General features: G+C 39.4%; 1 protein-coding gene and 2 pseudogenes across 1 annotated transcript; all 3 read left to right on the forward strand.

Moving 5' to 3' along the window:
- The first annotated feature begins 2,022 nt into the window (after window positions 1–2,022).
- On the forward strand, window positions 2,023–3,085 carry LOC132130812 (claudin-4-like). The gene has a single exon (XM_059542627.1). It carries the CDS (start codon window positions 2,200–2,202, stop codon window positions 2,845–2,847), a length of 648 nt encoding a protein of 215 aa, XP_059398610.1. The 5' UTR covers window positions 2,023–2,199; the 3' UTR covers window positions 2,848–3,085.
- A 4,900-nt stretch (window positions 3,086–7,985) lies between these two features.
- Window positions 7,986–8,823, forward strand: LOC132130813 (claudin-like protein ZF-A89; annotated as a pseudogene).
- Window positions 8,824–12,510: 3,687 nt separating this feature from the next.
- LOC132130307 (claudin-4-like) lies at window positions 12,511–13,049 on the forward strand (annotated as a pseudogene).
- Window positions 13,050–16,040: the final 2,991 nt, after the last annotated feature.

Here is a 16,040-nt window from a genome sequence, read left to right on the forward strand (position 1 = left end):
TAATTATTAGTGAAAACTGTTTCAAAGGAAATCCTACACACAGTTTCAATGGAGGGACTGAGAGCTCTCGGACTAAATCTAAAATATCTTAAACTGTGTTCCGAAGATGAACGGAGGTCTTACATGTTTGGAACGACATGAGGGTGAGTTATTAATGACATAATTTTGCTATTTGGGTGAACTATTTCAATTCAATTCAATTCAAGTTTATTTGTATAGCGCTTTTTACAATACAAATCGTTACAAAGCAACTTTACAGAAAATTAAAAATAATAATAATAATACAAGACGTAGTCAGCTAGATGATGAACTATCAATATTATTAATTAATAGTAATTATATGATGCAGTCACACATGTAGCAATAATTGTTAGTTCTGTTTGTTGATTCAAGGTTAGGATCATCTGGGGTCCTCTGAGGGTCAGCATCATCTCTTCTCAGGTGTTCTGGATACAGACTGGAGCTTGTGTAAATCCTAGTTACCACGGGATGTAAATCCCGTGGCAAAACATAGAAACAAGATAGAGACATCATTAGCATAGCTGCTGATCCAACAAAGTAAAATTAGTTTAACCCAAGCTAAAGAATAAAAATGCAGATGCAGCTACACTCACAATTTAAGAGATACATTATTCGAATGCTTGGCGAAAGAGATGCGTTTTTAATCTAGATTTAAACAGAGAGAGTGTGTCTGAACCCCGAACATTATCAGGAAGGCTATTCCAGAGTTTGGGAGCCAAATGTGAAAAAGCTCTACCTCCTTTAGTGGACTTTGCTATCCTAGGAACTACCAAAAGTCCAGCGTTTTGTGACCTTAGGGTGCGTGATGGGTTGTAGCGTGGTAGAAGGCTAGTTAGGTACGCAGGAGCTAAACCATTTAGGGCCTTATAGGTAAGTAATGATAATTTGTAACAGATACGGAACTTAATAGGTAGCCAGTGCAGAGACTGTAAAATTGGGGTAATATGATCATATTTTCTTGACCTGGTAAGGACTCTAGCTGCTGCATTTTGGACTACCTGTAGCTTGTTTATTGACGAAGCAGGACAACCACCTAGAAGTGCATTACAATAGTCCAGTCTAGAGGTCATGAATGCATGAACTAGCTTTTCTGCATCAGAAACAGATAACATGTTTCGTAGCTTGGCAATGTTTCTAAGATGGAAGAATGCAGTTTTTGTAACATTGGAAATATGATTTTCAAAAGACAAATTGCTGTCTAACATAACACCCAGATTTCTGACTGTAGAGGAAGTAACAGTACATCCGTCTAGTTGCAGATTGTAATCTACAAGATTCTGTGTGGTGTTTTTTGGTCCAATAATTAATATCTCTGTCTTATCTGAATTTAATTGGAGAAAATTATTTGTCATCCAATCTTTTACATTTTTAACACACTCTGTTAGCTTAGATAATTGGGAAGTTTCATCTGGTCTCGTTGAAATATATAGCTGAGTATCATCAGCATAACAGTGGAAGCTTATTCCGTATTTTCTAATAATATTACCAAGGGGCAACATGTATATTGAAAATAGAAGGGGACCTAGGACGGATCCTTGTGGCACTCCATATTTTACTGATGATAAATGAGATGACACCCCATTTAAGTAAACAAAATGGTAGCGATCGGACAGGTAGGATCTAAACCATCTTAGAGCCTGCCCTTGAATACCTGTATAGTTTTGTAATCGATCTATGAGTATGTCATGATCTATGGTGTCGAACGCAGCACTATCCCTTTAATTTACATGTATTTATATTAGCTCACTAAGTAATGAGTTCTGAGAGCCCTCAACAATTTCCAAAAGTAGTTCCAATACATAGTTTTTTGCTCCCTGGGAAAATGATTACTTCCTGTCAGCGGCACTTCCTGTCTTATATTCTGTCCTTGAAAAAAAAGCTGAGCCCTCCATAGACTTTTACATTGATATTTACATTTTGAAGAGTAGATAATATTTTGAGAGCCATATAAGGTACTGCATCCGCAACTAAAAATGTCATGGCAGTGACTCATTTAAGCCTTGGCTTAGTCACACCCCATGAAGTAACTACAAAACCAACAGAGCGATCAATCTGCAGAAGTCCCTCCCCCAGAGCTCACAGGCTCTTTAAAAGCATCAGCATGCAGCCTTTCTGAGACATACACCTGTAAGCAGTGCAAAGATAGCCACCTCAAGAGACTAACAAGAAACAAAGATCATGGTGTCTGTTGGGGTTCAGTTACTGGGCACTGCCCTGGCCATCATAGGATGGATCGGTGTCATTGTGGTCTGTGCTCTTCCCATGTGGAAAGTCACAGCTTTCATTGGTAATGTCATCATCACGGCGCAGACTTCATGGGAAGGAATCTGGATGAATTGCGTTGTGCAGAGCACAGGCCAGATGCAGTGTAAAGTCTACGACTCCTTGCTGGCCCTCTCCTCAGACCTTCAGGCCGCCCGTGCCCTCACCATCATTTCCATCGTGATTGGGATCTTGGGCATCATGCTGGCCATGGCTGGAGGCAAATGTACCAACTGCGTTGAGGATGAGAGCGCCAAATCTAAGATCGGTATCACTGCCGGTGTGATTTTTATCATTGCTGGAGTGCTGTGTCTGATCCCGGTGTGTTGGACGGCTAACGTCATCATCCGGGACTTCTACAACCCCTTAGTCCACCAAGCACAGAAGAGAGAACTGGGACCAGCTCTTTACATTGGCTGGGCAGCCGCTGCTCTGTTGATCATCGGGGGAGGTTTGCTCTGCTGCAACTGCCCACCAAAGGAAGAAGCGGGAAAATTCACAGCCAATTATAATGCTGCACCTCGATCTGAAGCTTCTGCACCATCTGGCAAGAACTATGTGTAAATGATGAACTCTGAAATGAACTCTTTTAGTGCCTATAATGTTTACAGTCTTGGTTTGACCAGGATGTAGCGATTCAAAAAGAGTTTGCAGCAGGTATAACAAGGACTTGAAAAGCAGTCAATTAAAAACTGATGCTACAGGTTTTCTAAACATCTTAAATGGGGAACCACATTAAAAAAACATCTGCAGTTAAAGGAGGCTAATCTGAAATATGTCTAATGTATGATACATTTTTCCTCTCAAAATATTTGTCATTTTTGATGTTTTTTTTTTTTCATTTAAAAATTGTATTTATTTATTTTTTCAAGCAGCCTTTTTGATCTTTTATGATTTTGTAAATATTACTGTTTTGTACAACATAATTATCTGGGGTGTATTCCAGAAAAGAGGTTCAATAAACTTAAAACTTGAACTCTGAGTTGACTTACCCTGATCAGAACAGCTGAATTGAGGAGGCTGACTCTGAGTTTAGCGCGTGCACCATGACTACAAAAAAAGCAATGAACAATAGAACTCCAGTTTTACAATTCGTCATGAAGGGCTTAAAGTTCTCCGGCACGATGCCGAATTTCCGCCATGCAGCGTTTGGCTGCAAAAAAAAAAAAAAAAATCTTGTTGATTGATATCAATTTCGAGTCCATGAGTTTGCCTACCAACGGTATGAGAGGAGCACAGTTTTCACTCTCAACCAAACTAAGATTACTAGCCAATCTCACACTGGGAGTGAAAAACGGCCCTGGATTTTCTCCCAAATAGGCCCACCAAAACTACAAGCAGTCACTACTATTTCACAATATTACAGCAATTCTGTCGAATTTATGCCAAATAACGTCACAACACCCATGGTGACCCTGCTGATAAACAATAGAAACCATCACAGACATTCTAATGATTTCCACTACAAACAATCAACTTTTAACCATTAAAACCATTAAATAACATTAACCATTAAATAACAAGAGCCTGACGAGGTGCATAAGAGCGGAACCTCGCAGAAGAAGACTGTAGTGAGCGACGGGGTATCACGTGGCTCATCACCTTGGCGCGCTTTCTGCGTCTCTGAGAAAAGCTCCATGACGTCACCAAAGAGGCCGGAGGGAGCAACTAGAACGTTTAGGAGCGTCCTACGGTCCGCGTCTTCCAGGACAGCTAGGGTAAGCCATAGGTGCCTGTAAGGATGACCATGAGCCCCATGAAATGGCTGAGCAGAGCGCTTAGTAACCATCAGCGCGAGATCAGTTGCCGCGCGCAGATCCTTGATGACGTCAGCGCTACTGTGCCGCCGTCTGCCTGAATACCTTGAGTATTGCCCTGGCATGAAGAGCAGAAGCTGCCTTCCCTTCAGAAGTATAGGCTTTATCCGTCTAAGGGCCGTGAACCGCACGGCTTGGAAGGCAGGCTGTGGTCCGAACCAAATGCTGAGGGAGACGGGCACAGGTGCACAGTCTCCTCGATGGGGGGAGGGTTTCCGCCCCATTCACGTGCGTGAACATGGCCTGCGTAGCAGAGTGGGTGCGCGCCAATTGGGGTGCAGCCCACGACTTCACCACGAGCTCTTGCATGCCTCAGTGCCGTCTGGTAGCAGCTCGACTGGAGGAGCCACGAGTCCAGTTACCTTTCACAGGCTCGTCAGGTGCGTTGCAAGCGAGACCCAGCTCTGTGACGGCCTTTCCGAAGACCCTGACGAGCTCCCCCTGGAGTTCTGCAGGGCCCTCTTGGTCGGGGCGATCCCTCTTTACTGAGAGGTCCAAACCTTTTCCGACGTCGAAAGCGACATGGAGTCGTTTTCCTCGCTAGCTCCGAAGAGGACGAAGTTCGCGGGGTGGAAGCTATCGCCCATCACGACTCGTCTTCGGGCGGGGGAGGGCCCACCAGCGGCTCGCTGGCGGTAGTGGGCCTCATTCCCGCTGTTTTCCGAGCCACTCTGGCTCTGAGGGCGCGCACTGGCAGCTGGGCACAGTGGGCGCACTTGTGGTCCGTGTGAGAATCCCAGGTCACACAGAACTGGTGAAGGTCCGAATCTAGCATTAGCAGCCATCGGATGCGGAGAGGAAAACAGGGTGAGTAGTCCTCTATTGCAACTTCCACGATGACTTAGATAAGACTTCTAGCGTGAAGAAAGAGATTCTGACGTAATTTTCGCGCCCATGCTATTTATACTGCCCGCGAACCTGTCAGTAATTGCTGAAAGTGTTTGAGTGAATGACACTGTGCACCTTATATATCCCTTCTCAGCTTGTGGAAGAGCTGTTAGTGATGAGTTTTTATTAATTATGTTACTTTCTCATCACCACCAGTTTTTGGTGGTTATCAGTGCATTACAATGGTTCAAAACAGATATTAGTACTTCAATATGTTGGTTTATTAACATTAGGGTATATGGAGGGGGGCCATATACCCATGACCGAATCTCCTGCTCCACCTTGGCCCAGGGTCACGGAGGATATGCCATGGCCTCCCGAGTCTCCCAATCCGTCTTGGTCTCCCGTGTCTCCCAATTTGCCTTGGTCTCCCGAATCCCCTGATCCGCCATGGCCTCCAGAGTCTCCAGATCCACCATGGCAACCCAAACTGCCTGCTCTGCCATGGCTTCCTGATCCGCCCTGTGCTCACTCCCATATGCCGTCCGGGAGGGGGACGATCTTTCACATGATTGTTCCCATTATCCTTATTTGGTCCTTCCTGTGCCTGTCCTTGTCATGTGAATTTCTCTCCATTTGTGTCTCATCATCAGTTACCCTCCTCATCTGTCTGCCCCCGTTATCTGCCCTATTTAGTTCTAGCCCGTTCTGTTCTCCCTTGTCTGCTGTTTAAATAGTTTAAATGTTGAAGGTCTTAAATGTCATCCCTGATGTTCACTGTCTCCTTGTTTTCTAAATAAATTCCATCGACATATTCTCCAGCGTCTCCTCGTCCCTTCCTGCCCGAGAGACTGTGACAGGTAGATTATTGAACGAATAGGCTATTTGTTTTCATGTTATCCCACAAGCAAAAAATAATAGGCCTAATAATAATTTAAGTGTACTTTTATTATTTTACAAATGATTTGCCAGTAGGGTAAGAAAAATACGATAGTTTTATTTTATATAAAAAGTAAATACTTTCTTAGTGATAGATCCTATTTACAGTAGGCTAAGTGCAAATAGATGCTATTTACACTTAGTGAAAATAGTGATATATTCTTACCATGTAAAAGTAGCAGTTCTTTGCAATAAGTGTAAATAATAATTAGATGATATTTAAAGAAACATTTTTAAGAAATGGAGTTGGAGAGGTTTTTATATGTTTGTTTTTCCTTTTTTTACAGCGAATGTATGCAATAAAACACAGGAGGATGCTTTTATTCTTATTTTCTTAAAGTCATAAACATTTTAAATTATGTATTTAGCTTGATTTGGTGGAAATGTTTTTATATAAAATGTCAAACTCTAAAATGTCTCAAACTGCTTTGACTAAGTTAGGTTTTATTTACTTTTTATTTCTTATTTTCACAATAGCACATTCAACCAAATAAATAACACATTTTGTTCCATATTGTCCCTTGCAAATTAACAAATGTTAAGGACAAGCTCATAAAACATGTTGAAATCATACCGAGGTTCCAGAATTCTGTCTAGATCACTTTTCAGTTACATAGTGTTTAAAACGCTAAACTTAACTGTGAAATAAACTGTAAACATTAAATATCTCCCCCTGTAATAAATTACAGAAAGAATTACTGATATATAATTTCTCAAAAAATAAAAAAAATATATATATTTTTTTAAATCTGAAAAATGTATATAGGTGAAAATTTACTTGAAACAAATTCACGGAAAGTGTATTAATGTATTAATTTTATTACTTCATGTGCTTTTTTGACTCTCAAAGTAAGGTAGCCACTGACTTAAAAGAATAGTTCACCCAAAAAAGAAAATTCGGTCATTAATTACTCACCCTCGTGTCGTTCCAAACCCCTAAGACCTCCGTTCGTCTTCAGAACCCGAGAGCTTACTAACCCTGCATACAGCAATGCAAGAAAACAAAAATATCAACATTATTCAACAATTCTTCCCTCCCCAATCAGGGGGATTAATTGTGGTTCATTGTGGGCGTGGTACGGTTTCCTGTTAGCATCATTTAAGAAAAATAATGAGCAAAATTTTTCACTTTAGCAAGGGAGAAAAATATTGTGATAATAATAAAACATTTTACTTTGATAATAAAATGTAATTTTGAATTATTAAAAGATTACAATGATAGCCTTAATAATATGTTCAGAAAACCACACTGCCTGAGACAAATCTCGCAATAATGAGGTAATGAAATTTTATGAAGCCTTTCAGTAAATTAGAAAATGATTGACTTTGACCTAAGTGTATTTCATGTTGTGGTTAAAGGACATTATATATAAATTTATAATATATAATGTGTGTGTGTGTGTGTGTGTGTGTGTGTGTGTACATATATATATACATATACGAGACATCACCATTTTAGTGTTTGCATCAAATTAATTTTATAAAAGTAATTTCATATACAAAAAGACATCTTAAATGCTAGTTTGTCAGAGGTCTTTCAGTGTAACAGGAACAATAATCCATTCTGAAATCATATAAAATCTAATAGTCTGTGACATCATCAGATGGCACCCTGAAGACTGAGTGGTGCTGCAGAAAAGTTTTCCAGGAATTCCACCTTTTCATGGTGTGCTATCCGAAGTTACAAAAACACACCAAAAAAAAAAAAAAAAAAAAAAACACTTTTACTGTTAGATTTTTACTTTTTATTTTTTAATAATTAGATGTTGTAAATAATTGTGATAAATGCACCTTACTGGCCATTTCACTGCATGTGGCCAGTTGATTGCCCACAATATAATAAATCATGAAGAATCATGCATTTTCAGTGCATTAGGCCTTTCAGTGGCTTACAAAAAATTATTGGAAAAAGATCGAATTAAAAAAAGAAAGAAAAAAAAAGTGTGGGGACATGAGCCACGTGCAAATTATATGAATATGAATATGTCACTGGTTTGATAATACAAAACAGCCTTGCGTTCGAAATTAATTAGGAATTAAGCAGGAAATCCTGACCCAGCTGCATCAAATCACATAACAATCCACGCCTCTAGACACTATCAATAATTCCACTGGCCATTCAGCGTCTGCTAGTTTGCACACTATCAAAAACGTAATGGCATCTGCTGAGCTCCAGATTTTGGCTACTGCCCTAGGGGTCATCGGCTGGTTGGGGGCTATCATTAGTTGCGCGCTCCCCATGTGGAAGGTGACAGCGTTTATTGGCACCAACATCGTGACCGCTCAGATCTTCTGGGAAGGCCTTTGGATGAACTGCGTACAGCAGAGCACAGGGCAGATGCAGTGCATGTCCCACGACTCCATGCTGGCGCTACCCCAAGATCTCCAGGCCGCTCGAGCTCTTGTTGTCTTCTCCATTCTCGTGACTTTCTTGGGAGATCTTTTGGCTGTCGCTGGAGGCAAGTACGCCAACTGCATTGGCGATCCAGATGCAAAAGCTAAAGTGGGGGTCGCGGCCGGCGTGTGCTTCCTGGTTGGGGGCGTTCTGTGCCTGATCCCGGTCTGCTGGTGCGCGCACACCGTCATCGGAGACTTCTTCAATCCCGTTCTATTCGATGCTCAGAAGCGGGAGCTGGGAGCATCGCTGTTCATCGGCTGGGGCGCGTCTGGGCTGCTGATCGTCGGGGGGGGGGGGGGGGGCGCTTCTGTGTTGCCAGTGCCCGAAGAGTGACGGTCGCGGTTACTCCGTGAAGTACTCCGCTCCCAGGTCTGGTCCAGTAGCTTATGTGTGAGACTCGGACTTTCTGAACTGTAATTAGGCGATTTCTCCTGTTTGTTGAAGGAAGAGATGTAAACGTTGTAGTTTATGGTTTTGCATGACTATTTTAACTTAATAAATTAATGTGACGTTTTTTATTTTATTTTGTTATCTCCTTCCACTATAAAGTTTATAGTACTCAGTTTGTTTGCCCCCCCCCCCCCCCCCCCCCCAAACAAACTGAATCACACTGTACATGCAGGTAGGAAGACTCAATGCAATCGTGAAATAACCATTTAAGAAGTGAAATAAGTGTATATAATTACTTCTTGGCTGAAAAATGGAAGTTGAAAATTCAACTGAAATAAGATCCCACGAATCAGAGAATTTGAGTTTAATGTGGGTTTCACTGGCTAGGACCACGCCACAAACAATCTATAAAATTTTAGTTGAACAGAGTGTTGGGAAAGAGTAGAAAGAGGACAAAGGGATTGGGAATGGGATGATGGTCAGGTTGATCAGGGCATCTAGAATTGGTGGCTCAGAGAGACTCAGGGTAAGGGTAAGGTACCATCTCTATCATATATTTAGGCCAGTCAATTAGGACCCCTGATACAACCTGAAAGAAAATAGAATGTGGGATAAGGTTGGCTAAATGGATGAGAAAGGGAGGGAAGGGTGGTTTCAAGGGAAAGAAACAAACAGTACGGTATGAGGTGGCCCGATATATGGAGGTTTCGGAAGTCAGGTGATTGTTTGGGGGTGTGGCCCTGGTATTGAACATCTGTTAACCAATTAATTTCATGTAGTGTTAGTAAAGTAAACAATCAGATGAAGGCCATACTAGTCTTGTCCAAACGAGGGAGCCACAAGATAGCAAATCCTACAAGATCTCAGTTTAAAGACTGAAAATTGTTCAATAAATTGACTTGTAGTAAAAAAAAAATATTATTTCCTTTTATTTTCATAAAGTTTTATAAAGCCCAATATAAGTATGCAATAATACCCTAAATACTTATAGACCATTATAAAGACTAATTTTTTATCTTAATTTTAACGGTATTGACAACATTTGTCAAGTTCTCAGATATGACAATGTATGTCCAATTGATCTAGTTTAATATTGTGAATAAAATGTCCATAAAGGTATTTTACTTGAAAATTGGATAAGTCATTTACAGAAGCTATTGTGCTTGGACCGCACTGTTCCCTTAAGTTAAACTGCATTGTTTCAGTTCCCCTTCGAACGTTCACTCTTGTTATCTGTATGGATAAAACTCCTTTTTTCCATTCTACTGAAGCCTGATTTGTTCACGCTTGTGTAGCTGCACAAACCAATGACACCAATGGTCTCTCAGTTTTGTTCACTAGGCTACACAATCAGGGGGAAGACTGCTGATCTGACAGTTGTCCACAAGACAATCATTGACCCTTCACAAGAAGGGTAAGCCACAAACATTCATTGCTGATAGTTCACAGAGTGCTGTATCTAAGCATGTTAACAGAAAGTTGAGTGGAAAGAAAAAGTGTGGATGAAAAAGGATGCACAACCAACTGAGAGAACCACAGCCTTATGAGGATTGTCAAGCAAAATCAATTCAAGAATTTGAGTTAACTTCACAAGGAATGGACTGAGGCTTGGGTCAAGGCATCAAGAGCCACCACACACATGTCATGGAGTTTGCTGAACCACAGATAACGTCAGAGGCATCTTACCTGGGCTAAGGAGAAGAAGAACTGGACTGTTGCCCAGTGGTCCATTGTCCTCTTTTCAGATGAGAGCAAGTTTTGTATTTTATTTGGAAACCAAGCTCCTAGAGTCTGGAGGAAGGGTGGAGAAGCTCATAGCCCAAGTTGCTTGAAGTCCAGTGTTAAGTTTCCACAGTCTGTAATGATTTGGGGTGCAATGTCATCTGCTGATGTTGGTCCATTGTGGTTTTTAAAAAAACTAAAGTTACTGCACCCCGTTTACCAAGAAATTTTGGAGCACTTCATGCTTCCTTCTGCTGACCAGCTTTTTGAAGATGCTGATTTCTTTTTGCAGCAGGATTTTTCACCTGCACACAGTGCCAAAAGCCCCAAAAGTTGGTTAAATGACCATGGTGTTGGTGTGCTTGACTGGCCAGTAAACTCACCAGACCTGAACCCCATAGAGAATCTATGGGGTATTGTCAAGAGGAAAATGAGAAAAAAAGAGACCAAAAAATGCAGATGAGCCGAAAGCCACTGTCAAAAAAACCTGGGCTTCCATATCACCTCAGCAGTGCTACAAACTGATCACCTCCATGCCACGCCGATTTGGGGCAGTAATCAAAGCAAAACAAGGAATTGGAGTTATAAGGTTCTATCTGCATTCTGAGTAGTTTTGAGATATTGAGCTTCAAAATTTTTGCATTCCATTTGACTGTGTAGATAGAACCTTATTGTTTTTTAAATAAAAATGCCATAATGTATACAACATAAAAAAAATCTGTCACATAATATAAATAAGTTGTCACAGAATAACAATATGGGAATAACTCAATTTTGAGAAAATGTCAGATAGAACCTTATAATTCCAAGGGGACAGTAAATGAACTTTCCAGAAGGCCAATATTTCACTAAAATTTTGTAATTATTATTATTGCTCTTATAAAGTATTCTAATTTGTTGAGATTGGTTGCATTTTGTTAAATGTGAGCCAAAATCATCAAATATGTCCCCACTGGATGCAACAAATGCTTTGTTTATTTTGGTTTTACTGGTTTTGTCTGGTCATGCCGGGAGATGGCATCACAGAATGGTGGGGGGCGTAACATCTCCATCACACGCTTGAGGCATTTGGCCAATCACAACACACTGGATAACTGGCCAATCAGAGCAAAACTCGCTTTTCAAACCAATGAGCTTTGTAAAAATCTACACGTTTCAAAAATGCAGGGCATAGAGGAGAAACAATAATGTATAAATAATGTTAAACAATAATGTTTAAATAAAGACAGAGTTGGTGGAGTGTGGTTCAGAGCTTATGTAACCACGGTATAGTAGTTTGTTTACAGCCTTCATTTAGGTTTTTACTTCTGGTGATTGTATTTATGCTACAAATTTCACAAAAGTTGTTCATTTGTGAATATTATCATGATGAACAAAACATTCAAGAAACATAAACCTTTGTTTGTCACAGAACTTATTTCTGCATTAATAATAATATGAATAATAATAATAAAACTTTTCTCAAAGGGAACCAGGGCTAACCTCCAGACTAAAAATACTTCAGTATTTTAAGTATAAATCACTGCGTGTTTTATAGTAACAAAATGTCATTTGTTCATAAAACTGTATGTGACTTCAGAAACAATCACCATACTGGTTTGGAATGAGCTTTAAGGTGAGTAAATAAAGACAGAAGGTGCATCCCAATATGCATACGTCATCACTATTCTATGCAATTTTTTGTTTAAATAGTGTAAGTAGTGTGTTCACACTGAAGATTCAAACATGACAAAGTGCACTTAAAATGCCTGGATGATGTATTAAATTAACTAAAATGTATAATGTTGGAATTTTTATTTTGGATAAACTATTAGTGAAACCATGCCAATTTCAGTGTTTTCAGTTTAGGCTTAAATAGCAATTGCTTAAAATCATTTAATTGTGTACTTTTTCCAATAATTTGACCTTATTGTGGCTTTACTGATTAGAAGAATCAAGTTGAGCAGGAAACTCTATATGGGTCTCCTTCCATTCCCTTGCTTTGCCTTCTCTTTGTTCAAATACCAGTACCAGAGGGAAAAGGAAGGGAATTCACTTTGTCATAGTCATTGCGCTCACAACTACAACGTTTTTCCTCCCTTTTGTTGCAGATGAATTTACTTTGTTCTGTAAAAGTTGAGGAGATGACATATCTTGGCTGTATGTCTGGCTGTGTTGGTCCTGTGCGGTACTATCCTGGTGTGTGCATTGCCTATGTGGAAAGTGACAGCCTTTGTGGGAGCAAACATCGTGACGGCACAGGTTTTTTGGGAAGGCTTATGGATGAACTGCATCCTGCAGAGCACCAGTCACATGCAGTGCAAAGCATACAACTCTATCCTGGCTCTGACACAAGATCTCCAGGCAGCTCTAGCTTTCATCTGCACCTCTGTTGCAGTCAGTTTGGTTGCCATTGGACTGTCCATTGTTGGAGCTGACTGCACCAACTTTTTTAGAGAAGAGCGGCTTAAAAGACTACTGCAATAGCAGCTGGTGCAGTCCTTATAGTTGCAGGTGTACTGTGTCTTGCTGCTGTCAGCTGGTCAGCATATGTTATCATCGTGGACTTCTATAATCCTCATGCAATATCAGGGAGAAAAGGAGAACTGGGAGCCTATGTAGGATGGGTGACCGGTGTTCTGCTGATTGTAGGTGGTGGGCTGCTCATCAGCACATTCTCCACCCAATGTTGATCAGATGTGTTTTTAAGCCTTAAGTAACTCAAGTGATGTTTGGATTGTGCAACTCATTTGTTGTCACAAATGAGTTTTATTTATATGTTAAATAATATAGGCAAGGCATTATTTATAAATAGCACATTTCATACAATGGTAATTCAAAGTGCTTTACAAAAAGAGAATTAAAAACATCAGTAATCATAGAAAGGAAAAATAATAATCATTACAAAATGTAATAAATATAAAAGAGCTAAAATGAAAAAAAACATATATATATTATAAAAGGACATAAAAGAACGATTGAAAAAGAACAGTGCAGTGCAATCTGTACAGCATAAATCTGTGTATAAATATATTTCCTCTTTACAGTATATTGTCAGATATTTCTATTCGTTTGCAGGCTCAAAAAAAAAAAAAAAATAGCTGAACCCCATTTCTTAAATCTGTTGTATGTCTGTTTTCTGTACTTAATATGATGCTCAGCAATTTGTTCAGATAGTTATCAAGCTTATTCTTCTCTTTATAAATATACCTTTTCTATTTATGTTTTTTAGATTTACCAACAAGTAACAAACCAGTGATTACAAATGTGACCCTGGAGCACAAAACCAGTCTTTAGTCGCTGGGGTTTATTTTTAGCAATAGCCAAAAAAAAAACATTAAAAAAAAAAAAAAACATTGTATGGGTCAAAATTATCTATTTTTCTTTTATGTCAAAAATCATTAGGATATTAATTAAAGATCATGTTCCATGAAGATAGTTTGTACATTTCCTACCATAAAAATAACAAAATGTAATTTTTGATTAGATATATGCATTGCAGGGTCACAAATAGTTTATCTTATTTCATATAAATACTAATGATTATTTTTTTTTATTTGTGTTTTACTTTTTCTTATGTATGAGAATACAAACAAATTAAAATTATGTTTAAAAGAGGTTTAACTGAAGGATTAGTCACAAGAATATTTAAGATTGTTGTGCAGAATGTTTTAAACAATATTTGGCAGAAAATGAAGTACAGAAAATGAAAAAATGAAATCCCATGAAGGTTTCAGAAGCAAAAGAGCAAGAGGGAAGCAGTAATATTTCAACTAATAAACATTTACACAGCCATATATGGTAATTTATGCTATTAGAAGCTATTATCTACTATTTATGTATTTATCTTTTTTTTTTTTAATTTCTGAACCTTATGGAAATGTGGTGAGTGTTGTACTGTAATACTGTGTAATACTGAGCTGATTAAATCTTTTTTGGCAAGACCACTGACCAATGTTAACTGCTTGCAGACAAGCTATCAGTACGAATGCAGAAAGTACAGCCACGTCTGCCTAAAAAAACAGCCAAACTGTTACTCATATCTAAACCAGTTGCATTCCGTGGGGGTGGTCACTTCAACCCATGACTAAAATAAAACCCTCGATAACAGTGTAAAAATATCTCAATTCATGGGAAAGCCGCTGACTTGGTAACACAGTAAGAGAAATATATACGTCATAATGTCAAGTATACTTCATATACATCCAACTGTATTATGTATTTTGAAAATGAAAGTGACGTGACGTGACGTGACATTCAGCCAAGTATGGTGACCCATACTCAGAATTCGTGCTCTGCATTTAACCCATCCGAAATGCACACACACAGAGCAGTGAACACACACACACACTGTGAACACACACCCGGAGCAGTGGGCAGCCATTTATGCTGCGGCGCCCGGGGAGCAGTTGGGGGTTCGATGCCTTGCTCAAGGGCACCTAAGTCGTGGTATTGAAGGTGGAGAGAGAACTGTACATGCACTCCCCCCACTCACAATTCCTGCCGGCCCAGGCCTCGAACCCACAACCTTTCGATTTGGAATCCGACTCTCTAACCATTAGGCCACGACTTCCCTAAAGTCAAAATTCATAGATTCAAACATTAGTACTTGTGTAATGATAACAGTACAAATATAGCCAGATGTGTTTGACTCAGCTCAAAGGGATAGTTCACCCAACAATTAAAATTACTCCATGATTTACTCACCCTCAAGCCATCCTTAGTGTATATGACATTCTTCTTTCAGTCGAATATAATCAGAGTTATATTAAATAATGTCCAGGCTAATCCAATGCTTTATAGTGAAAGTCCAAGAAATTGCACCCATAGATTATAAAAGGAGTCCTCATGGCTCTGGGGGTTCAGTAAAGGCCTTCTGAAGCAACAAAATGTATTTATTTATTTTTTATTTATTTAATCTTTATTTAACCAGGGAAATCCTTTGAGAACAAAGCTCTTTTATGAAGGAGCCCTGACCAAGAAAGATGCCATAAAAAGTTCCACATAAAATACAAAAATAATAATAATAATAATAAATACAATGAACATAGTACATCAACAGTACATGAATCAACCAACGAGGAAATCATGACATCCCCCATTTTCACCATAGACTTATCCTAATGTTGGAGGCAGGGACAGGTGCCCATTGTGCCTGCTTCCCGATGCTTTAATAGCATCTTAAATTGACCAAAAGAGACCAAATTATCAAGTTTTAAATCATTCTGTAACAGGTTCCATGCTGATGGTGTAGAAATTCTAAATGCTTGCTTCCCCAATTCTGTGCGAGCCCTAGGCACAAACAGGTTAAAATTATCATTAGACCGCATAGAGCAAGTGCTGACTTTGAAGGACATAAGCCTACATAAATAAGGGGGCAATGTCCCAATAATGGATTTATATATAAACAATCGCCACCGGGTTAGCCTGTGCTGAGCAAGGGAGGGCCACTGGACTAGATTATACAGAGTGCAACTATGTGTGAAAGGCTTGCACCCTGTAATAAATCTCAATGCACCATGATAAGCTGAATCCAATTGGTGCAAATATTCATTAGGGGCGTGCATATATAAAAAATCACCATAGTCCAAAAGAGGCAGGAAAGTAAGACTCGACCAATTTCTTCCTTGTTGCAAAAGGAAAACAGGCCCTATTCCTAAAATAGAACCCTAGTTTTAACCTAA

The sequence above is a fragment of the Carassius carassius genome, chromosome 47, assembly GCF_963082965.1.
Source record: "Carassius carassius chromosome 47, fCarCar2.1, whole genome shotgun sequence".
NCBI classification, from domain to species: Eukaryota; Metazoa; Chordata; class Actinopteri; order Cypriniformes; family Cyprinidae; genus Carassius; species Carassius carassius.

Bases quoted from the DNA above. Each gene is read 5' to 3' on its own strand.
- LOC132130812 (XM_059542627.1), top strand. From the start codon at position 2,200: ATGGTGTCTGTTGGGGTTCAGTTACTGGGCACTGCCCTGGCCATCATA.